General features: G+C 35.6%; 1 protein-coding gene across 1 annotated transcript in view; it reads right to left on the bottom strand.

The window, feature by feature from the left end:
* LOC137394078 (E3 ubiquitin-protein ligase rnf213-alpha-like) overlaps positions 1-26,775 on the bottom strand; it is a 159,964-nt gene that overhangs the window by 77,236 nt on the left and 55,953 nt on the right. Inside the window, exons 33-44 of the mRNA XM_068080796.1 lie at positions 23,034-23,286; positions 17,340-17,466; positions 17,012-17,133; positions 15,202-15,285; positions 12,758-12,864; positions 4,513-4,820; positions 2,086-2,311; positions 1,613-1,744; positions 1,306-1,399; positions 870-1,023; positions 342-510; positions 69-128 (exon numbers count right to left, since the gene is read on the bottom strand). Of these exons, the coding sequence (XP_067936897.1) occupies positions 69-128; positions 342-510; positions 870-1,023; positions 1,306-1,399; positions 1,613-1,744; positions 2,086-2,311; positions 4,513-4,820; positions 12,758-12,864; positions 15,202-15,285; positions 17,012-17,133; positions 17,340-17,466; positions 23,034-23,286 (1,836 nt within the window). The remainder of the gene's footprint in view (positions 1-68; positions 129-341; positions 511-869; positions 1,024-1,305; positions 1,400-1,612; positions 1,745-2,085; positions 2,312-4,512; positions 4,821-12,757; positions 12,865-15,201; positions 15,286-17,011; positions 17,134-17,339; positions 17,467-23,033; positions 23,287-26,775) is intronic.

Here is a 26,775-nt window from a genome sequence, read left to right on the forward strand (position 1 = left end):
ATCGCAAAATAACAGCTAAAATGTGTTTCAATGCAAACAAATAAAAACAATCATCACTTGATTCCTACCTCTGAGAGCTTCAGCCCAGGTGTTTCTTCTGCAATTTTCAGTGACCGAGTAGCGAAATCCTGTGGATATACAATAAATAGGGAGTTCAAACTTTAACAGCCTATATTGAAAGCGTGCAAAACTTACAACCCTGCATATAGTTTTATAATTTAAGATATCTTTAGCAGAATGTATGTTAACTGACAAAAAAGAATATTTTCAGTTGTTTACATCATGTTTTACAATGACAAAGCATTTGTGATAAACTGAGAGAAAATCTATACAGCCCCTACCTTTGCCATCCTAAACATGAACTCAACAACAAACTTCCTGAAACCAGGCAAATCTGCAGAAAAGTCATGACCGCAAAATGGCGACTCTTCAACTTTGAATAATTGATGACTCAGGAAGAAAACATAATGTCGCAATTCACTCCATGTGGGATCTTGCAGACCGCAGTGCCTATGGAATATAATGAGATTAAATGTGGGCTTATACACCGTTAAAACTGCCAGGATTGCTTTATACAACTCTACCAAAACATGTATTATTAAAACATAATTAGAAATCCCCTAAAGAAACAAAATGACGAGATAGCACAAACAGTTCTCACGGCAACGCTATTATTATTATTATTATCACCAAAAACATAGGATTTAATAAACAACTCAGATATCACACATACTGAAGTATACCACCATCCTAAAACAATTATCAACATTTCTTTACCACAGTTACCCTGTGATGCCATAAAAATAGGCATCATCTCAAACTAACATGACATTGATTTGAAAGAAATGCATGTATGCGTATAAACACACCTGATAAGCAGATTGAGAGCATTCTGAGGGTAAGTGAAAGCTTCATCACTGATTCTGTACATGGCATCCTTAGCTTCACATCTTGCCAAAAACTTTAGCGTAATTTGCCACTCATCTCGATGCAGCTCACGCTGATCAAAACCAATAAACCTCTCTCCTGGTACAATAAGATGAATGGAACTGAGTATATGAGTTAATAAAGCAGCCAGATCAGTCTCAGCACTTCTAAACTTAGCCTTGAGATTTACACAAATATGAATATATCACAGAATATTCTAGTTGGTAGTTATTGATAAAAGCACACAGACTGAGAATACTGTGAAACACAAAAGCAGCTGAGACATACTGCATAAAACTATCAAACTTGCTGATTACGCTAAAGAGGGTATAAAGAGTTTACTCTGATGTACAAAAAGCAGATAAAATCACTGTTTACCAGAATTGGCTTGATAAAAGTCTAGAGCTTGAGTAGGGGTGATACAGGTTATGGTAGGCAACAACTCCAATACCTCATGCCGACAAGAGCCATCCTACAATACACTCATATATGAACATGGAAAGTTGTTTGTAGCCAGACCCCAAGTTAATTACTTACAGCTGAAATGCTTTGACTTTGAAATTCACTCTAAGTCAATTACTTACAGCTTGAAATATATAGTAATATCCATTACTATAAATTTTTATATTGATTTGATGCTTAAATATAAAAATCAACATATTTATGTTATTCGGCAATTATCTACCTTACGAATGAGTGGCATGGATTCAATGATGTAGTACTGAGTAGGTTGAGCCTGCCAGACAACACCTTCAGAGTTGACAAGACTTCTCAGGATAATCAGGTTGAACAGCAACTCATCCACCCCTGATTCTACCTGCGCACGGTGAAATAATTATATTACACATAGATATTAAATGTATATATACATATATCTGTGTTCAGAGAGATCGGTTAGCTTAAAATCATGCATTGCGAGCACAACTTTTATGCTAAAAGTGGAACTATACTCATAATGAGTACAGTTCTATGCTATGACTACAACAGTTACTATGTATACTCATAATGAGTACAGTTCTATGCTATGACTACAACAGTTACTATGTATACTCATAATGAGTACAGTTCTATGCTATGACTACAACAGTTACTATGCGCAATCATGTAGAGTACAGCACAAACCATGCACAGTCACAGGGTAGCTTTTTTATGGCTCACCTCATGAGCAATGTCAAGGTGAATAGTGTTGCGGCCTGCATCTCTGAAGCCATGTCCAAGCTCAGCGTTGAGCCTAGCGATAACATGGTCGGTATCGATGCTCCTGTAAACTGGAATAGTTACATCCTTTCCTTTCAGCTTCTGCCTGAGCTTCGAGCAGAGATTACTCTTCTGCAAGGATTTTCCTACTCCAGCTCTTTCGGACCGAATCAATCTAGCTCGGTATCTACAATTAGATAACACAAAAAATACTGCAAATTTCAGAACCTTTTCCCGTTATTCATACAAAAAAATTCTCAATGTTTGTGAAGTACTGTAGATAGTAATCAAATAAACAAGAAACCTTCAGAGTGGTTGCAAATAATATCGATTTTAGCAGGTGCTCCTACAAACGTAAATAACTCGTTTCAAGAACATTTAAGTTATAGGAATTTTACATTATACATACAGTAAATTACATGTTAATTGCCAAATTAATTCTAAGATCATCCCAAACTCAAACCCTTTGACCCATTTAAATGGCCTATTCAAAAAACTAAACTTAACATTTTTAATTTAAAGACGGTATGATAACTATGGTATTATTGTTTGTATCAACAACATTTCTTTTTTTAGCACTTTTACTTCATTTAGCGTTCATGATTAGAGTTATTTTATGTTAGGGACGTCAGTGTTTATTTCTCTACACTAGTGTAGAGAACCTAAGCACTGATGTTTAAAGGAATGATCTACAGTTTAAAGTCAGCATCTACTGTAGTCAACATCTTTACAAAGTCCAATCTATTCATTCTAACCTAGGAGTTTTTATAAAACATTAGTAAATATAAATATAAAAATGTTTTCAAATTTAGAATGAGTTAGAAATATCAAGCTGTAACAAATTGCGAAGCAAGGCGCAGGCTATAATATGATTGTAGGTTAATTGCAAGCAATTGGTAGAGATATGTTTCGATTTTTCAATGCATATTCATTAACAAATTTTTGACAAGTTGGAGATAAGTTTATTGCATTCAAAAGTTAAGTATCGCTCCACTAGAAAAAAAGCAAAATATAGGCAACATCCGCTACGACAGTAATAAGGCTACATTTAACTTCCCAAAATTCTGACGAACCATTTGAAAAATACACCGCCAGCTTCTATTTGAACGCCGCCTTCAATTGACCACCACTGTAGAGGAAGGGTTGAAAAATAGAGCGCAATGGTGTTCAATTAGAGGTTTTACGGTATTTCATATCATAAGAGTCTGTCCATAGATTTTTCCAAAGCGGTTAGAGATAAGAATATATTGATGTCAATGGGACTCCAACTCGTGACATCCGATTGGCTGACCGACACTAACACTTTCATCAATTGATCGCCTTCAAATATTTGTGAATAATTGTGCAGCTACATGTTCTCTTTACTTTATCGGCACACCTGATGATCTCTCACGGTGTGCTAGACTGCAAGGATACTAGTAGCAATATATACTAGTAGGATGCTATGTACAATAGAGATACTGCTTGCTATATGCCAGTTTTGCCCTCAAAGGTAGCAAGTGAGAAAAATATATTTTTTAGGTTAACTACATGTATGGAGCACTCGTTATTCAGATCAATTTTGAAAGCTCGCACCAACATAATGCTTTTCGTTATGCGAAGATTCTTACATAATACGAAGCAAGAACTTTACATAATATATATTATAATTATGTTATAGGAGGTTTGCGTTATAGCACCGTCTGCTGTATACAAATTATTATTATGTCAGTAGGTCTTGCTGAAGTCCTTAGATAAATAATTGTTGTGGCAATAGCACAGTGTCCATCACAACAAAGTTTCGGCAAGCTCAGACGACAGCTAGGAGCATAACAATAATGCTAGTAATTCATATTTTTGTTGACCTGTGATATTGCTTTGCACAAGCATGACAAACAACAAATTACTCAGGATTAAAATGAAGACATCCGTATGTGAACATTTTCTTAAAACCCTTAAATGTTACGCATGACACCTCCTTCAAATTTCACACAGATTTTTTAAATGTATCCATTCTGAAACAGTACAAAATATTTAAACGGAATCGCAAAAAATTGAGAAGTTCTTACAGAAGTTTGAGAAACTGAACGACACAAAGCCAAATGCTTGATGAGCAAATATCTAGCTTTAACATATTTCAAATGCTAGCAAATGAAATACTCAGACTTGGTTTAAAATCATCATGAGAATACATAAGATAATCTGATGTTTTACCAGTGTTTAGTCTAATTGATACATCAGCCACATTATGATAATCAGTAGTCAAGCAGGGCAGTGGGAGTTTGATAACATCACTCAATTGATATTATATACCACAAATGTTAATCTCCAGTATTCTCAAATTTCTCAATGAATGAAGAAGATATGTTAAAATTGTCGACCAAATAAAAATATCCAACTAAAGCATACCTGTCAGGATCAACTGATAAGTTATCTTTTGGAACTTTCAGAGAGTTTTCCACATATTCTCGAAGAACGGCAAGCTTAGCTGGTTGGCAGTTCTTCACAATATTTTTATCAAGAAAAGCACGAATCCTAGCGTCTCGTTTTTCCTCAGCGTAGATAAATGCCAGACCATAATCCTTGACCGTGTCATCAGCGGTGTTGCTAAGTCTAGTCTCAATGACTCTGCAAACGTCATAGCTCAGCAGGTGGCAGTTCACCATACAGTAGTAGGAGTTGGGGTCTGCCAAAGCACGGTTGAGGAAGAGGCGAACCTACATACAAACATTACAGTGACAGATGTCAATTGAACACCATACTTTTTGGACTATTAGCCGCTACTTTTTTCTGATGATTTGAGCCATGCGGCTTATATAAGGGTGTGGCTATTCTGTGGCTTTTTCTTTCACCGCTAGGGCACATTAACCAGAATCGCCGGTTAGTGCACCTCTAGCGGTGAAAGAAAATACGAAACAGTGCCTAACGGTACTGTTCCGTTAGACACTAGGTTAAAAAGCGTCGGTTAATACGAAACAGTGCCGTTAGGCACTGTTTCGTTTTAAACGGCAAAGTTGCTGCCGCGTTAAAAAGCACCATCCTCAGTTCTGCGGCCTATACAAAGGTGCTGCATATGTATTGTTTTATTATCGTTTTTTGGAAAATAAAGCAGATGTGGGTTATATAAGGATGCGGTTTATAGTCCGAAAAGTACGGTATTTATAAACAACAAATTAGCAATTTTGTTAAAAGAAATGCATTTTCAAACTACTGTGATTAGATGAATTCGAGACAATTTATAACATATATAAGCACAATAAGAGTTGGATAATTTTTCAATTTATAGTGCTTTTGAACAACCTTGTTTACGCTTAATAAATTCAAGTGAAGTAACGAAATTCTATCATTGATCAATTGTCAGTGATTTATTAATCTGATAAATAATTTAGCTGTGCTTGCGAGCAGAGTGTGCTAATACAATTGAACTATGGGAATGCGGTTGCAATTAATGATATCCTTTATGCAGCTGTTTCAATACAGAATTACCTTCATATACGCGTGTGTCAACATACGAAAAAATTTGAGATACAAGGAAAATTCCAGGTAAATTTTGACAGAGATATGAGACAAATTTGAGACATGAGCAAACGAGACAGTTCGCGATACGACCGCTAAGAGGTGGAGTATGCGAGAGGCCGATTACGAGAATAGCATCTATCGATCTTACTCGTCGATCATAACGAATTTTAAGAGGTTGGCTAAAGGCGTAGTCACACGAGCACCGAACCGAACTGAATGACGCAAAATGACATCGCTCTCAGCTGTAAAAAGTTCGGTCGGAGACATTTCTAGCCGAAACGAACCATTTCGGTACTACTCGAAATTTCGTAGCCGAACCCTTGCTTTTATTGGCTGCTTGAAATTCTAGAATTCTAGCGAGCACGCTTCACATTTCTCCTTACGTGCGTGTGAGTAAAGTTAAAAAAGAAATGAGACGATACTTTTATTTCGTTAAATAAACAACATGAAGCAATTTGCGACAAGGTTCATTCATCCGGACTTGTGATTGTGTTGCATAAATGTAAGATGTTGTACTTAAGTTTTGCATAAATGTAAAGGAATGGTTGCGATTTTCTTTCGGGTAGAATATAAGTAATGTGTCCTATTCATCCTGATGAAGTATCGTTGACTGATTTATTTATGTAAAACCACAGTACTATGATAAAGACTGTTTTTGTTTGTTATGCACTCAGCATAGAAAAACATTCATATGTTAATAAAAAATATAATTATGTTGATGGGAAGGGTTAGCAAAATCTTTGTATCGAGTGATTTATTTTGAGCAGCTGAACGATCTTCTGATAAATCTGCTGTGTAATTATAATTTATAATTGTTCCTCAAAGATTTTTGTTTACAATAGAAATATTTAACTCAAATACATAACAAGTACTAATGAAACCGTGTCCTGTCTCTATACGTATGGTATCTAGGAAGCGAAGTGACTTCGGATGCCGTGTGACATGTGCCACAAACCGAACCAGCCTCCGAACCGATCCTACGTCGGTTTGGTGCTCTATGACCACGCCTTAACAGTGAAGTTGAAACCGAGTCAAAAAGAGGAGAGAAAATAAATGAACCAAAACCCGAAGAAGCAAAGTAAATAGAAAAACGAAAACAAAATTAGAATTAAGTGTAGTGTGACGTAAAGTTGAAACTTATTTTCAAGTGTGTAAATAACAAGCTAAGTTCAATTGAAAGTTGATTTACAACAAAATTCATATTACAGTTATTTGGAATCAAAAGATTCACCATTTTTTACTCCGCTGTTTTGTAGGTGCAAAATATGTGGAAATGTGATTACAAGCTCGTAAAAGCCCAAAAATGAACAGTTAATCGCAGCAGCCATCACGAAAACGCCGTAGATTGGAATCCCCTTCCAAAACGGCTCAAATAGCACGTAGATGAACACGATGGTTTCTGTATACACTTTCATGCAACCTCATTCGTCAAAATATTTTCACAAATATACTTCAGGCATTCAATAAAACCATGTCTATTGTCCTTACGCGTCTATTTCACTGTCGTTGTAATACTGTAACTTTGAGCACTGATATCTCAAAATCTACCGTAAAAATTCGTTTAATTTTCTAACCTTAGCTCGAAGGAGTGCATATAATCCTCCGATAACCATGACGAGCCTGCTGGTCACCTTTGATAGTCAAAAAAGGCTGCAGAAAATGTTCGCTGCATATGGCAGGAAGTATGGGTCACATGATTAGATTATGACTAGATGATTAGATTGAGCCGAACCAAAACTGTAAAGCAGCGAGCATCTACATGTAGATTTGATACGGGCTTTCTGGTAAAATCCGAAGTGTTCGTCATAAACTAGTGCTACGAGACATTTTATATTGAGCCTTTTTTGGCCTTTAATTTCACCTGATAACATCACGTGTCAAAACAATAACCACAATGTTTGAGAATGTCATCAAAATAAAGAGATTCCAAACTACAGCGTTTTCGTGATGGCTGCGATTAACTGTTCGTTTTTTAGCTTTTAAGAGCTTGTAATCACATTTCCCCATATTTTGGACCTACAACACAGCAGAGTGAGACATGGTGAACCTTTTGATACCAGATGCCAAATAACTGTACTGGGAATTTTGTTGCAAGTTAACCTTTAAGTCAAATGTAGCGTTTATTATAAAACCTGTATGTGAATGCCATCTTTATTTGAACACCACCTTTATGTGGCCACCACTATAGGAAAAGGGCTAAAAAATAAAGCGCCACCCTTTAATTGCACGCCACTTCTAATTGATCGCTACTATATGACATTCTTGAACTTTATGAAACGATAATAGCAAGCAATCAGTAGAACAGTGTCCACAAAACTGTACATATCAATAGTGACTCGATTAAATCAACAACAATTAACTGTTAGTTGTTCATATCGAAGTTCACTTTCCAACTCTCCAAGTCTTTACTGTTTTTTGCTTTAAAACTTTGAATGCAACACCATAGAATGCAACACTATAGAATGCAACACCATAGAATGCAACACCATAGAATGCAACACCATAGAATGCAACACCATAGAATGCAACACCATAGAATGCAACACCATAGAATGCAACAGAATAGAATGCAACAGAATAGAATGCAACAGAATAGAATGCAACAGAATAGAATGCAACACCATAGAATGCAACACCATAGAATGCAACACCATAGAATGCAACACCATAGAATGCAACACAATAGAATGCAACACCATAGAATGCAACAACATAGAATGCAACAGAATAGAATGCAACACCATAGAATGCAACACAGTAGAAATAATTAGCAGCTTTATCAGACTAATAGTAATTCCTTGTTTCACACAGTTTTGATACATCGATGTATGTGGAAAAGGTTTAGCCCATTTACAACGAAATCTATACTACTAATATTGAGGTTCAAATTTTGAGGCGGTTTCTCTTTATTTGCGCAAGAAGTGTAAATGGCATTGCATAACTCAAAATTGGTTAGACGCTAATATCACCTCACACAGCTGTGCAGAAGAGAAGTTGAAGTCTGCGGACACTGTGGCAGGTATTGAACAGCCAGAAGAAAATGAAATGATTTCAAACAAAGGCAACAATCAGAATGCAACTGGTAGAGCAAACGTTGCTAATACTTTTTTATTTTAAAACTGTTAATTTTTATTTTTGAATGGATTATAAATATGGTTTGTTTATGTCACTTATTCTTTAATATACATTTATAACATTTGTAGATTAATAGTATATAACTTAAAAATTTGCAGATTAATAGCATAATATTTGATAGCAGTGGAGTGCAATGAGCTTTTATGCAACAATGTTAAATATAGCTATAAAACAAAATAAAAATAAATAAATAAAAACCGACCTTCAAATTTAAAATGAAATAAAAAATTTAAGTTTCAACAAATTGCAACGCAGGCTATAGGATCATCGTGAATTAATCGCAAGCAATATACAGTATATATATACTGTATATATACAGTCATACTTCAACTTACGAGCTTAATGCGTTCCGAGACTGAGCTCGTATGTCAATTTACTCGCATGTTGGTGCAATTTATTTATATATAGAACAATTAAATATATATTGATTGGCTTCCATACTCTAAAAAAAGCAAATAAAACACTCAAAACAAGATACTGTAACAGAAAGAACATGTTGGTTATTGTCCGTACGTACTACATGCTTTCAAAAAGCAACAAATACAAAATAATGCAAGGAAATGTGATTAATTAAAATGTAAAATTAAACACATACAATAGCAGTTAACACTCGCATTTGCCAGGGAGGGAGATATAAGTTATCCTTCGTTACAACATTTGACTTTGATAATTTGGATTTTATCAAAGTGTTAAAAGACAAACTTAAAAGCAAACCTAAAAGCAAACTTTCATTTTCAACTAAACGTAATTAAAATTTCTTCGGCGTTCATAGTTTGAAGTTTCTCGCTGGTTAGCGAGAAATTTTTCCTTTTTATTCGCTTACACGACTAGCCGGCCGTTTTAAGATAAACCTATCTAAGGACCTTTGCCTTTGTCGCCCTTGCAACATGTTGCGATTAGGACGAACACAGGTGTCGTCACAAATGGTTAATGCAAGACCACTAGCCAGCTGGTCCGAATGTCTATTAAACAGTTTGGATAGATAGCGCCGGCCTTTTCACATAGCATCGTTTCAGTTACGCTGTCACCGGCCAATTGTTTGTCCAATGCCATCAGCGGTCGTGAAGATCGCTGCACCGTTTAAAAACTATGATTAGTCCTTTTGCGAACTAAATGCCCTGAATATAATCCTTCTGTTTGATAATTATGAATGTATTTCTGTCATATTGCCGAGTTAGCTCAATCACGCATACACATTTTTCAAAATTTTTTCCGTTTAATATCAATTGCTTTTTCTTTGTATTATCTTTCATTTTACTGGCAAACTTTCGGTCTACGCACAGTACGTTTAATTCACATAAATCTGCGCAGAAAATCGTGCACAAAAAAAAACACGGTACAACAGTATAACCTGAGCAGTTGAACAATACAGAGTGATGCTGTTCTCATACAACACCTCCGGCATACTTGGCAACTGACTCAAGTGCTCGTATCTCAAACATGGCTCGTATGTTAGTGCTAAAACTTGCTTGAAAGCTGGCTCGTATCTCAAGTTTCTCGTAAGTTGGAGCACTCGTAAGTTGAAGTATTACTGTACTGTATATATACTGTATATATATACTGTATATATATACTGTTTATATATATACTGTTTATATATACTGTATATCAAGTGGTAGAGACATGTGTCGGCTTCTTCATGCATATTTATTTAGAGATCTACGACAAGTTGGAGGCAAGTTAGCAAATTTCTTGCATCCAAAAAGGTTAATAGCTCTCTGCTCGAAGGCAGGAGGGTGTGAAATATGGGCAACTTTCATTTCGCCTGTGAAAGGGTTAATTCTATCTTCCGAAAATTTTAATGAGGTGTTTGACAAATACCACACCACCCTTTATTTGAACGTCACCTACAATAAAGTGCCACTATAGAAGAAGGGTTGAAAATAGAGCGCCATGACGTTTAAATCAAGGTTTTACGGTATGTTACGTAGTGTCACAGAAGTGCAGTGTATCAACTTCTTGTCGTCAAGTCTTTTGCCCACCGTCATTAACTACTACCGTCTGTTTGGAAAGCAAGAACTACATACAGTACTTTACATGATAATGCTTCATTTCATTGTAGATCATAACAACTAAATAGGTATATGTAACTTTGAGAGCGTAGGTGTTAAAATAAAACTATGAAAACCATGTTTTTCTATGATAATATCTTGTTTTAGACATTTTTTCAAAGGATCTGAAGCGATTAATTTGTGTTTAGCTATTTTATATAGAAAAAATTGATTTGAGATATGAGTGAATCAACACACAAGCTTTGGTCCCAGAATGCATTAAGCTCGCGTCTTGAGTTAGTACTATATTTTGGAAGCCGTTAAAACCTATCACAAACCAATTTCTAGTTTATTTTAATTAATAATGTTTACAAATTACAAAAACAAAATTATAATTCATTTTAGCTAGCCTGAAAAACCAACAGTATATTTATGCACATATGCTATTGAGCTAATGAAAGACTAGGAAGGACAGAGAACATTTAGCTTTGGCGGAAACTAAATGACCAAAAATAGTTATATTTTTAAATGCTCCTTCACTCCTTAGAAGAAAAGCATTTTCTATCAAAGACACAAAATTCATACCATTAATTCGTAATATTGCATCTATATATATATATAAATCTTAAAGTTTGTCCTTTGGTTTGTCCAGCTATAGCTGTGAAAATTTGGAAATTAAAGGCTCACTACGTGCTAAATTTGAACTCAGAGATTGCAACCGCAAGTTTCAAACCTCGCGTTTAATCACTGAGTTATACAGACTTTAACAATCCTTAGCCCTTATCGTATACCGCATGTACATGATAAATGATGTATTCTTTGAGCTTTGTGCCTATCGCAATGCATTGCCTATCGCAATGCATTGCATATCGCATTGCGCACGATGCCTGTTATAAAATATTTTTCGCTCAACTATGAAACACAATTCTTTTTTGTTATTTTTTCGTTAAGGCGAATTGTTTCTGCCAAACAATATCAACAATAACTTCTCTCAAAATAAAAAGTTGGCAATTTGTGTACTGATTGTATACGTTATTAAGAGATATACGTTGCTCGCTATGGCAAGTTCAGCATTATGTGTTATGGTAAAAACGGATTTGCAAACAAATAAATGATAAAACTTTGGTTTAAAATTTGAAGTTCACTAAAATACATTCTAAAACCTTCAAGTATGTGTTTAGTAAGCTAAAGTCATTTAAGTTAGATTCAGCGTTTATGTTATGTGTCTGTCTTGAAGGTAAGAACTCTGCACGTAGTACATTGTTATGTTACACTGTCTTGCAGATCATAATCCCAAAGAAAAATGCACTAAAGTTATTGCAGGTAACTATAGTTACTAAGGTTAAAATATTGTTTTGTTACTATTTTTTAATGATGATGATTTTGATGATTTTTAGCAGGCAGTGATTGTATTAGAAAACTACTATGGGTTTCTATACCACTCTCTATACGTCTATAGCCTACAATATTTTCGCATTATGATGCCAACACTTTAACAAACTAAAATCATGTAATTGTATACCAAATAACTTTTCATTGTAATCATAGCACAACAGACTATATTTAGCCATTATTTGCTAATGATTTCACTTTTACATTTAAACACCTTTAAATTTTTATTTTTCCTTCTAACTTATTTTAACAAAACACTTTTTTCATGATATGAAATTTAAAAGTTACGGTAGTTTGAAAAAGTTTGAGCACCTTTATAGTTGTTTGATTGTTTCCCTTGATTCATTTGAACTGCAGAAAAATACTTTTCTCATGATATCAAGTTTAAAATTTAGAATGGTAAATGTTGTGTTGAATAAAAATAAATTTTTTGTCCAAAGACTTTTTTATTACCCGAGCAACGCCGGGCATTCAACTAGTGATTAAATAAACTAACTAATATGAAGAATTAGTTGTCACCTGAACAAATGATATAATCCATGACACCTAATAAAGTTTCATAGATTTACAAATACAGCTATAAAACAAGCATGTCTTATATTAATGTAAACATTTACCTCTTCGTTCCGAGTCTCTTCATTGCAGATGAAAACCTCATTCCTGGTGGGAAAGGCAAAGTTTCTATCCTTCTCATAAATTGAAAGGACCATCTGGTATGTGAACTCTAAAGAGTATGTCAAGGACAACTTATGCAATGATAAGCTCACCATACATAATTTTTTATAAATATATAATGACCAAAATCCACAAACTGTTCTACTTGGTAAACTTGTTCCGCCTGCTGATCATTTGTAAGCAGCAATTGATCAGCAGCAATGATACAGTACTATCACTATGTTTCCATAATGCGTAGTGCTTCGGAGTTGCGCCCTCTCCTAATCATGGAAACGGCGTCTTCGCACTGAAATCAGTGCGAAGCCAGTGCAAACTCGCAGCAAGGAAACGGCAGTTGCGCAGTGGCTGTGAATAGTTCTCTGCGCTATGCATTGCTGTGTTGGCAGATTCATCGAGGGCCATAAACTAGTACTAAAGTTATCCCGCTTATCTTGTTTTTTTTAATTCTTCCGCTTTTCTTTCACTTAAATTTAATTATGGTCTGCACCCACGAGGATAATAAAGTGATTACATCCCTGGACTTTGTTATCGATGCCAACACTTTTAAAAAAATAAATGGCAAGTCCTATAGTAACATTTAAATAATATAGACTTAAAAATACCTATTAAAAATATATTACTTTGTGAAAACTGCGTTAAGGTTTGTAAAACCTTGTGAATGTGTATTGTAAATAAAAGTATTATAACGACAGAAGCATAAATAGACTGTTTCTGACGTTCGATATCCATGATCGATTCCGTGTATCAATCCAGCGATTCGATCTATACAATTTCTCTTCTCTGGCTAATTTGCTGAAAACCACTGCGCATCATGGAAACGTACAATCCCCTCGACTTCGGAGGGGCTGCATCGAAGCACTGCACATCATGGAAACATAGTGTATAACAACCAGTAAGTTGAAATAAAAAGTGTATCAAATGGCACAGGAGCTCCTGCAAAACAGTTTATTGGAGCTGAGTGAATTATGTAAAAGTTTTTGAATACAGTAATACCTCGACATACATGCTTAAAGCATTCTGGGACTGAACTTGTATTTCAATTTACTCATATCTCAAGGCATTATTTCCTATATGAAGTAACTGCATACAAACTAATACGTTACGTTTTTCCATCGCATTACCCTGTTATGATGGTTAGGGTATTACGATGGAAAAACAGGTTTTAACTGTTGTAATTTGGTACCAAAGATAAAAAAAAGTAACAAATTCCTATTTAGTTGCTAAAATCTGCAATAAAATGTAACATTATTATGAACACTACTGTAAGTTTTTACTTTCAAGACAGAAGTACTGGCTAACAGCGGTCTGAGAGGATTGACAGCAACATGTTCGATACAGTAAACTTTTTTGATACTACGTAACAGAAACTTTGAATTTAACTATAATAAATATAGCTTAGTAAATACACACTCAAAACTAAGTTTCAATTTTGTACTAAACTTACTTTAATTTTGTCGATTTGACACTTTTAGCCTAGCGTTCACTATAACTTTTAGCCGACCTTTTAAAAACTTTTTCCTAAATTTTGTTGAGGAGAAAGACTGCACGATGCAGTTCTCAGAAGCGGTCCCTCGCATACATGCACTTGGCCATAGAGCAGCCATCAAGAACCGGCTCATAAGCCTCTCAGAGATTACTCGAACCTCAAAAAAGAAACTTGTTCAAAATTCTGCTTATATCTCATATTTCTTGGGACACTGGTATGTTGGGACACTGGTATGTTGGGACACTGGTATGTTGGGACACTGGTATGTTGGGACACTGGTATGTTGGGACACTGGTATGTTGGGCCACTCGTATGCTGGGACACTGGGATGTTGGGACACTGGGATGTTGGGACACTGGTATGTTGGGACACTAGTATGTTGGGACACTCGTATGTTTGGACACTGGTATGTTGGGACACTGGTATGTTGGGACACTGGTATGTTGGGACACTCGTATGTTGGGACACTCGTATGTTGGGACACTGGTATGTTGGGACACTGGTATGTTGGGACACTCGTATGTTGGGACACTCGTATTTTGGGACACTCGTATTTTGGGACACTCGTATGTTGGGGCACTCGTATGTTGGGACACTCGTATGTTGGGGCACTCGTATGTTGAGACACCTGTATGTTGAGACACTCGTATGTTGAGATACTCGTATGTTGGGACACTCGTATGTTGGGACACTCGTATGTTGGGACACTTGTATGTCGAGACACTCGTATGTCGAGACATTCGTATGTTGAGACACTTGTATGTTGAGACATTCATATGTTGATACACTCGTATGTTGAGACACTTGTATGTTTTGACACTCGTATGTCGAGACACTTACATGTTGGGATACTCGTATGTTAGGACACTCATATGTTGAGGTACAACTGTATAAACTTACTCTCTTTCACAGCTAGAAGGCGAGGCTTGCCTCTATCCAACCACTCCGGAAGAACTCTCTTCTCTAAATACGAGCACTTGCTCTCTACAGTAAACAGTTTAACACTCAGTCCCATACAATTGCCAGCCCTAACATGCAAAACAACTTTCAATTATGAGTTCAGAGATCAACTTTAAGCACTTATTAACATACACCGGGAAATATCTTCTTTATAATGGTCTGTTATTTGAAGCTTCAAGTGTGACTTGCTTCAAATTATTGACAATACCTATTACTAACTTTATTAAAAACTTTTTTAAATGTGTAATCAAAATTTAGATATGAAGTCGGAACAAAAAATTAATAACTCGACGTTGCAAACCTTTGAAGTTTAATTAAAAACTTTGCGTAGTAATTTAGCAGTACAATACAACTTTCTAATATGCAGTACTGCTACTGCGCTTCAAATGGGAATTGATTTCTGTGATCTACTGAACATTTACTTCCATGACACATTATCTGAAACCCAGCAATTTATGCATACCACCTGTGTATATTCTTCAAAACTTGAAACTGTTTGTGTACTTTAACCGCTTATTTAAATGAGGTTGATGTTGTAAATCAACTGGCACTGCTTGCTTATTGGATTTCCGATTGTCTGTACTGCATTGTACAAAAATGCTAGAAGCTACATGTAACATGTAGCGTTTAGCTTCCGCTCCCATATCATTTAGGAATAAGGAGTCAGGGATGATCATCATTCCGATTAAATTGGGGTTTTTGGATTTTACTCTTGTTAACTTTATATATTAATCCATGATATATTCTTATTCCAACCATATACAACATATTGATTGTGATCAATATGTTTGCCCACTCATACTCAAGTTTGAGCAGCATTCACATTATGCTATTGTGTTGTCATTGCGCCCAAGTCAACCCAATACTTGATTTTGTGATGACCTTTTAAGAAAACGTGCTGTAAATGCAATGTACAATGTAATGCGAAAGTCCCTACTGCAGCTAGCACTGCGGAATGAGCACTAGCAACACTCTAACTGTATCCATCACTGCACATTGTGCAGGTGGTAATGCCGGCACTGCACTAATACTGCTTACTGAGCATAAGAAAATAATTGTACTGAATGAAAACTTTGTACAGCGCAGTAGCAAAAGTACACGATGCAATTATACTGCATCCTGTATGGCTGTGACATGCTTATTACTGCAATTGCACTGCTAATGCAACTAAATAGGTACCCAGATAAAAATTTACTGCCATTGTAATGCATTTCACATCTGGACATCAGAGAGTATCATCAACACACAGTTATGATTTTTTAGTAATGGTAACAACAACCCTGCTGCTTTACATAAAACTTAAGCTAGATTCCACTCTAAATTTCTTACAAAACTTGGCATGAATCATTGACAATTTTAATCAATCTTATAGCCCAGTATGGAAACTTGGGAGAGAGACAAAAGTTGAGCAGGTTACTGAGAGGAGACTCACTGTCTCACTTTCATTTCCATTTAAAAGATCTGTTGGCATGTACATGTATGTCATGGACAGTTGCATGTACATAAGATTATATGATCTGCTCTTGGAACCTTGCCAAAAAGCTTCATATACTAGACTGGAAAATTTTAAATATAGCTGAATGTGCAGAGATCATAAGATTCTGCAAGTGAGATTTACTGATTCAACTCTGGAGCATGAAGGTTTGAGTTTGTTTGTTCCTCTCTACTAATAATTTCCAATTAAAAACAATTGCTGATTATATCAGTGTCATGAATAATGTGTGCTGATACAGAGGAAGAGTTACCCTACCTTGCAGCTTGGTGAGCACATAAACTAGGTGATGGACACTCAGCAGGTTGCGAATGCTCTTCTCAGTTTGCTCAACAAATCCAACCCAGAGTTTTTCCAGCTGCATGAGTAGTGGGCTGTTCCTAAAGTCAAAGGCTGGTTAGTCGGCTCAGTATAAATGAGATTTCCTTAGCGAGTTGAACAATGTGGGTAGAAGGAATGGACTTAAAAATCACCATTAAAACAAGTAAAAAAGTAATGGCACGAGTTTGGTGAGCTCATGCTGATGAACAGTAACATGATCATAGAACCACCTGCCTAGCATGTTCATACTTAACAGAAAGCTTACTCTGGTTCACCATCCAGGAGTTGCCTCATGACATCAGCTTCACTGCTTAATGCTATGGAGGCCTCTGTAGAACTGGAATTGCTTGGTTGAGTGGGTGCATGTTTTCTAATCCAATCTAGGTACTCATCTAAAAAGTCAAATAATCGCTGAATAAAGTTTAACATTCTATTGAAATATATTTATTAATGTGGAAGACAACGTTTGCGCGCACAAACCCTAAAGCAATAGCAAAACATACTAAGCCGCTATTATAACATTTGAAACCTGTAATATTTTCGCAAAATGATTTGAACTCCACCTCTATTTGACCGCCACGTTGACTATATTTGATCTTTATGAACCCATTATATCAAGTGATCAGTAAAAAAGTGTCCACAAAAGCTTATTAATAATGAATCATTTACATTAATAACAATCAATTCTCTCATTGTCCATATCCAAAGATTTTCGCAATTTTTTTTCGTTAAAACTTTGAGAGCAACCCCATAAAAATAATCAATAACGGCCTCAGGCTGTTATTGATTAGATTGAATAGAAGTTCCTTGTTTAACGCAGTCTTGATAATTCGAAGTACATGTACCTAAATAAAAAACGGTTTAAATTTACAATGCCAGATGAACCTTGAGAGCAACAACATAGAAATAATCAATAACGGCCTCAGACTAATAGTAGTTCCTTGTTCAACGCGGTCTTAATACTTAAAAGAACATGCATATAAAAAACGATTTGCAAACTACAAAGACTTTAAAGATATAAATGATATATGTATATATGTAAATGTTGTACATGTTGAATAAAATAAATTTTCTGTCCAAAAACTTTGTTACCTAGACAACACCAGGTATTCATCTAGTATGTATGTGTATATATATATTTCTCTATTTCTTTGTTTTATTTCGCTTGGCACTCGTCAAGGTGTGATTGACGATTTGGCAGGATGGTGCAGTGTAGGGGCAGTGCTTAAGAATTATCAAGAAAATACCTTTGTGCATGCCTGCATGTTGATGTTAGCTCATTCCTTCTATTTAGTATTGCTAGTTCTAGTTTAAATGTTATGTTATTATTAAAAAACATTTATTATATTATTTTTCTAAAGGCATAAGTTGCAGGATTTTGTTCTGCTGCTGTAGAGTTGGGTGTATGTGCTTTTATTTTTCAAGTTATCTCCAAGTTTTTGTTGTCTTTCAAATTCCCATGTGTCTACTAAGTTCTGGCTGGTTTTGTTTACTTTTCTGATTGAATGAAGCTTCATGGTTTTTGTATCTAGATTTGAATTGTGTTGTGCGTAATCCAATATATGATTCTGTTTTATGTAGGTTTTATTTGTTACCTCAGCTCGATAAATTATGTTTTTGGCGATGCACTTTTCGTTAAGTGGGAATTTGGCTTTTTGACTGCAATTGCATTTTTTGTTTCATTCATTTGGTTTTTATTGGCCAAGTTTATTGTTCTGTGTGTATATTATCCCTTTCTTATTCGCCATGCCAAGTTTATTGTTCTGTGTGTATATTATGCCTTTTTTATTCGCCATGCCAAGTTTATTGTTCTGTGTGTATATTATGCCTTTCTTACTCGCCATGCCAAGTTTATTGTTCTGTGTGTATATTATGCCTTTCTTACTCGCCATGCCAAGTTTATTGTTCTGTGTGTATATTATGCCCTTCTTACTCGCCATGCCAAGTTTATTGTTCTGTGTGTATATTATGCCCTTCTTACTCGCCATGCATTAGTAGCGGATTTTCAAAGTGTGTTTGTTAAAGATTTTGTGCCAAAGATGTTCTTTGTGAAAGCATCTGGTAACAAATTGAATGTATTTCTTTCCAACATGTATATTAGTTGTGACACTTGCGCTATATGGGAATCGTACCAAATTGTTTCACATTTTGAGAAACTTTAATCAAACATCGTCTACTTTTAGATATATACATATACATGCGCATACATGTACACATCTAATATAAAAATCTCAAAGTATGTGTATGCGTGTGTGTGTTTCAGTTTGTCCAACTATGGCTATGAAAATTTAGAAACGAAATATCCATTTCATACTAGATTTAATCTCGGAACTCCCTGTTTGCAAAGCAAATATCTTACCAATTGAGCTACGCAAGATGCATTGAATTCTGAGGCGGTATGAGCCTTTATGTCGGGTAAAAAAGGCATAGAATTCTGCGTTACGCAATGCAATGTAACTAAGGTGTGCTCTCACGGCTCATACTGGTAAGTTTAACAATACGGATAGTTGTGTATTCAAATTATTCTATGGCAATGTGCTAGGCTAATGGCAGGCTACTACATTACCTGCAACTGTTTATAAGCTGATTTTTAATACCCGTGCAACGCCGGGCATTCGGCAAGTACACATATACCGCAAAACCTCTAATTCTAATTGAACGCCATGGCGCTTTATTTTTCAACCCTTCTTCTATGGTGGCGGTCAATTGGAGGCGGCGTTCAAATAAAGACTGGCGGTGTATTTTTCAAATAGCTCGTTGGGATTTTCGGAAGGCAAATTTAGCACTATTACAGGTGAAATGAATGTCGCCTATATTTGTCTCTCTTTTTTCGGTGGAGCGATATTAAACCTTGTGGATGCAATAAATCTGCTAACTTGCCTTTAACTTGTCAAAGATCTCTAAATAAATGTGCATCGATAAACTGAGAAACATCTCTATTAGTTGATAGCTATTGCTTGCAATTGACCTGCGATGACATCATAGCCTGTGTTCTTCTTTGCAATTTGCTTGAGTTTTCCATTTTCATTTCATCCTAAATTTGAAGACATATTTTTATTTTATATCTGTATTTGACATTGTTAAATGAAAGCTCATTGCACGCTTTGATATGTTTGCTACAATTTGCAGCCACAACTAGCTTTTTATGTGCAATAGAAGTGGAGTTATAAGCATCGATCCATCGTAAGCTGATTTAGGATAGCTGCAAGGACGCTATTTAATAAATAATATGCTATAAATCTGCATATTTACAAATTATACAATAATAATACATCAAATGATACAAATACGAGGTCTGATCGAAAAGTTCCCGGAATGGAGTTGTATACTCGTGCATATTCACACGATGGAAAAACCCATTGCAGGGTTGGCTGGGAAACACCTCTGGAGTGTTGTCACAAAATTTCAGGTTGCTATGACAATGCGTTCTCATGTGAGATAACGATATGTCAAGGTCTGTCCGGTGCTTCCGTCTTTTTTTTAAACAAATTATCGTCATACCTAATCAATCGGAACAGCGTATTTGCATTAAATTTTGTGCGAAATTAAGGAAAACGAGTACTCAGACAGTTGAAATGTTAACTATTGCTTTTAAAGATGCTGGTCTATAAAAACACAAATTTTTGAGTGGTACAAACGTTTTTGTGAAGGTAGAGACAGCACCGAAGATGACGCGAGGTCTGGCAGACCAGCGTCGGCAAGAACCTGCTCGTAAATTGACAGTGTGAGGTCACTAGTCATGCCAGATCGACGTTTAACCATTACAGATATTTTGAGAGACTGGACTTATTTTTGGAACTGTTCAAAAAGTTTTAACTGACAATTTAAACAATTTTTTAACAAATTAAACGAGTCGCAGCAAAGTTCGTGCCAAGCTTGCTGACTGATGACCAAAACGAGCTCAGGATGCACGCTTGCAACGATTTTAAGGAAGCTTTCAAGAATGATCAAAACTTTATTTTAAAGGTCGTAATATCCTTGTTTTTCCTAATTTCACACAAAATTTAATGCAAATACGCTGTTCTGGTTTATTAGACATGATGATAAATTTTTTTTTTAAAAAGACGGAAGCACCGGACAGACCTTGACATATCGTTAGCTCACATGAGAACGCATTGTCATAGCAACCTGAAATTTTGTGACAACACTCCAGAGGTGTTTCCCAGCCAACCCTGCAATGGGTTTTTCCATCGTGTGAATATGCACGAGTATACAACTCCATTCCGGGAACTTTTGGATCAGACCTCCTATTTATATATATGAACGAGTGACATAAACAAATCAAGAAATGTTACATGCAGAAACAAAAATTAACGTAACAACACAAAAATATTTCCATCGTTTGCTCGGTTAGCTGCCTTCTGATTGTTGCTTTCGATGTAACAGACATCTTCTAGCTGTCCAATACCTTCCAGAATATCTTCCGACTTCAACTCTTCTTTTACACTGCTGAACTAGTCGATATTAGCTTCCAAACATTTTTAGCATACATGTAGCTTTCGCGTGCTGCATTTAGCACGAACGCAAAGCGTAAAAGTTTGCCTAGTAAGCGTAGCCTTTGGTCCAAAACTGGCGAACCGGATTTTATACGCATGTCCTGCGAAGTATTAGGACCGCGTTAAACAAGAAACTATTAGCCTGAGACAGTAGTTATTTCTATGGCGTTGCTTTCAAAGTTCCATCTACCATTGCAAATTTAAACCGTTTTTGTATATATACATGTACTTTGAAGAAGCACGACCGCGTTAAACAAGGAACCACTATTAGCTTGAGACAGTAATTATTTCTATAGCGTTGCTTTGAAAGTTCATCTATCATAGTAAATTTAAGCCGTTTTTTATATGTAGGCTTCTTCGAAGTAGAAAGACCGCGTTAAACAGATAACTAATACTACCCTGAGATCGTCATTGATTATTTCAATGGTGTCGCTTTCCAAGTTTTAACAAAAAACCAACTAAAAGCTTTGGAATTAGATAATGAGAAAATTAATTGTTATTGTTATAAATTATAAACGATTCGTTATTAATACGATTTGGGGGACACTATTCTACTGATCAGTTGATAGAATGGGCTCGTAAAGATCAAATAATGTCAAAGTGGTGGTCAAATGGAGGTGGTGTTCAATTGGAGAGTGGCAGCCTATTTTTCAACCCTTCTCTCAGGGTGGCGGTCAATTGGAGGCGGCGTTCAAATAAAGGCGGCGTTCAATTAGAGATTTTACGGTATATAATTATATATATTACTACAAGATGAATGTATTAATGAGACAAATGTATAATAATGTTTACTAAACACATATTAAAGCTAAGTTTTAGAATTTATTTTACTAAACTAAACTTCAACTTTGTTGTAAGCTAAAATGTTATCATTCATTTGTTTTCGACATCGTTTTTACTATAACTTATAACGAATAATCCTGAATTGAAATAGCGAGCCAGCAAGCATCGTGTCTTTTTCAGGAGTTGTGGGAGAGATTTCAGCAAATAGCATACCAGCATCTTCGTTATTTTGTCTTAATCCGTTGCCAACCGACTGCCAATTTTAATTTCGAGAGAAAATTTTGTTGCTATTGTATAGCGGAAAAAGTCGAAAAAAGTTTCGTGCTTGTATGGCGAAGACAAAAACGTTGTGTTCCATATCGTAAGGCAGAAAAAAAAATATATATATACATATAAATATATGAGGTTTGTCTCTTTTCACGTGAATATTAAAATCATGACAGGTATATATTATTGTCCCATAAGTTAAAAACAATTTTGATGGTTTAAATAACTTTACAGAAGATTTAAAAAGAGTCGCATGCACTTTTCAAGGTGTTTGTATACAATAGTTTTTTTAATTCAGATATTTGATTGCTTTGCCTTGGAAGACATATCTGTTTATTGCTAGTAGTCTACTAGGACTATTCAAATATATTAAATGATAGCAGCCACTCCATGAAGTTACAACAACAACTCACCCAAATCTGTGCTTACTCCCAGTTCATTGACAGCTTGCAGTGCTAAGCCATCATCAAAATCCTCATGCTCATCTAACAGACTGTCCACAAAGTCACGGCTACTCTGGTCCATTTCTTCGTATGACAAATACTCTAATTTTGTGTTCATTGGCTCGTTTCTAACCAATGGATCTGGTTTAGCAGTATACTTTGTGATGTGTTGATGAAGAGCTTGAGATGTAATTGGGTGGATCAAGGCAAGGAGGGGCAGAGACTGAAATTAACAAAATGTTGTTCATATACTACTGTTCACAAATATGTGATGTGGTTTAACTAACCAATCATAATCCAGTTATCATACTTCATAGTTATAGAGCATTCTAGTTCAGCAGGTTCAAATATTCTGTTTGACTAATTCTTAGAAAGTCAATCATCGTTAGAATTGAAATTTTTTACAATATCCAACAAAAGTTTTTAAGCATCTTTAGACAAAACAAGCTTGAGTGTCAAGTTAATGTCAAACAAACTGAAAATAAACCAAAATGGTGGACACACGGTTTTGGAAAAGATGAAAACTACTACTTAGTACAAATCTTGCAACTGAATTTCCAGTCAAGCTCAACATCAATGGAAATACAGTAGACAGCTCTATAACGTAAAACTATTTTTTACATCAACTCCATCAAACACAAAAAATTTATGTGAAGTTTGTGTTGCATGATGTTGTTATATACATGTATATATACCTATATATATAAATACAGCAAATGCTACTATAACGTAAACCTTCTATGATGTAAATTCCCCTGAATGTAAAGAATTGATATAAAGCTTTTGCATCAAACTATGCAAAAAATTTCATATAACGTAAAGCGTCAATTCAGTGCAAGTTCTCAAATTTGATTTGAATTACAAGAGTCCCATAGTTAGCCTTAAAGGTTGACTTGCAACAAAATTCACATTACCGTTATTTGATATGAAAAGATTCGCCATGTCTTACTATGTTGTGTTGTACGTGAAAAATATGTGGAAAGGTGATTACAAGCTTTTAAAAGCTCAAAAACGTATATATACATTTTTGAGCTGAACTACATGTACATTATACATGTAGGTGTATCTGCGGTATCAACTATACATACTAGTATCCTTGCAGTCTAGTACACCGTGAGATCATCACACAGGAGAGATCATCAGGTGTATAGATAAAGCACAGAGAATAATTAGCTGCACAATTATTCAGGAATACTTGAAGCCGCTTGATTGGTGCAGGTGAAACAGTGTTGGTCTACCAAGCTGAATGTCATGAGTTCGAGTATTTGAAAATCAATTATGTACCCTAACCTCTACTATGGGCTTGAGACAGACGGACAGACAACTGTTATCATAGCCAGGACTAGCCAAATGTCCGGCGCTGCACGGTATTAAAAAATGGCTTATAAACAATTGCAGGTAATGTAGTTGCCTGCCACTTGCCATTAGCCAGGCATATTGTCAAAGACTAAGTTGAGTACGCTTCTATCCGTATTACTAAACATACCTATATGTGCCGTGAGAGCAAGCTTTAGTCACATTGCGTAACGCAGAATGCTATGCCCATTTTAACCGACATAACAGCTCATATCGCCTTAGAATTCAATGCATCTCACGTAGCTTACTTAGTAAGATATTAGCGTGGTAAATGGAAAGTTCCAAGATCAAATCCAGCATGAAATGTGATCTGTCATTCCTAAATTTTAATAGCTATAGCTGGACAAACCGAAACACATACATACAACTTCGAGATTCATATCTATAGATATAGGCTCCTTTTACTTTATTCTTAGACATATACAGTATTTTATCTTATTTAGCTTCAGCAAAGATGTTGCAGCGGAGAGAAAGTGAAACAAATTTGACATTGACAATGAAGATGTGGCTCGCATCGACTTACTGTAAAATTACCGCACTCATGTGACCTTGAACCGAATGTAAAGTGATAAAAAGAAGGAAATTGTGGATATAAATTATTAATACCACAGCTACGGTACAGTCATTAACTCTTTGGCTGGCTGACGCACCGTCATGGCATACCGTCATTAGAAGCCTTAGCAAGCTTACGGACATTTTCCATTGGCATTATGCCAGGCCATTGGTAATGGCCTGCCACTTGCTAGGGAGTTGCCTGCCAGCAAGTGGCAGGGAACTCTCATCACTTCTCATTGTTTATACATGTAAGTTGATTTCAATACTATTTTCCATTGGCAATGTGCCAAGTTAATATCAAGTGGTAGACAACTCTCATTGTTTATAAGCCGATTTTTGATACCCGGGCAACACCGGAAGGCACAGCTAGTTAGAACATAAAATGATCATACGAAAGGCGTTGTTTTGTGCTAAAAGCTAAAGAAATCGCAACTCATTTGAAAAATGAAAGTTGGAAAAACCAGTTAACGTACGGCTCAACGTTCAGAACGAAAACATAAAGATCTATTTGATCCCGTGACCGTTACTGATCTTTTGTCTGATCAATATGATAATAGTTCGGATGATGGTAGTGATGTAAACTCTCAAAACTTTGAATATGCAAACAAAAGTGATGGTTATGGCAGCTCGGACGATGCTACTGGCTTTGGCTACGCTGTGGCGTCGGACTCTGCCGAAAGGAATGCTTCTAAGCAATACATACATAGACAATTGTACATAGTCGTAGCTTTTTTGTAGTAGTGCACACGTAAATGAATGACTATGTACAAAAAGTTTTTATTATTAGAATTTTTTTCATGGAATATTTATTTTATTGAATTTTGAAAAATAAATTACACAATTTGCAGTTGTTTTTCCGGGGCTTTTATCCAGCCAAAGGGTTAAATTAAAAAGTTAAGTTTAGTTTTTTCAAAGGTAAAAGGGGTGAGCTGGGGAAGATCTTGGAACAGATTAGATCCCTACACGTTTTCGGAATAGATTATTTACATTGTATGGGCATCTACCGTAATGACAGGACACCAATGGAAATGATATTTTGAACAAGTCTCAGAAAACTATTCTTGTTGGCAATGAATCTTTATCAGAGGGCATTGTTATTGTCAATATATTAAAGCAAATATCATGGCCAGTGTGAACAGTAAGTGAACAAACCTATAAACTGATCGACAAAAAGTGTATTAAAATAATCTAAATTTATGTAAAGTTTATTATCCGCCATTGCTAAAAACAACTAAAGAGGAGGTTGAAAAGGCTCGTTGAAGAGGTTATTTACTTTCACTGAATGATCTGCTATCATTTGAAATTCTTACTAACACAAGAAATGAATAGAGAAATGACCTACCTTAATAGTAAGATTAGAGTGTGAAATATATTGTACCACTCACTGTTTATTGTTTGCAAAGCTAAATAGGCATTACATCTTCATTCATGTTTTACTTTGGCGTAAGAGTGTTGTAAAACACTTTCTATTGTAAAGCCATTATGTATTCGCTTTTTGCTGCACAGAAATACTATTATGTAAGAGAGCCTTGACAAATAAGGAAGTAGTGAACAATAAACTTTGCAAAGCCTCCAAAATAATGAACCCTGCAGCTATTGACTTTGCCCGCCCGCAATGACAAACAGAAAAATTTCATTACTTTAAAAATATATTGAGAGTCCTAAACATTTTGCGACATCACAACGGATAAACTGACATGTATACTGTATTTACAATATTTTATTTTAATGTTTTTGACAAATACTAAATTAATTGGCCAACAACCTCACACATTTGAAATTTGGCTGCTAATAATCCAAC

This window comes from Watersipora subatra, chromosome 4 (genome assembly GCF_963576615.1).
Source record: "Watersipora subatra chromosome 4, tzWatSuba1.1, whole genome shotgun sequence".
Classification (NCBI taxonomy): Eukaryota; Metazoa; Bryozoa; class Gymnolaemata; order Cheilostomatida; family Watersiporidae; genus Watersipora; species Watersipora subatra.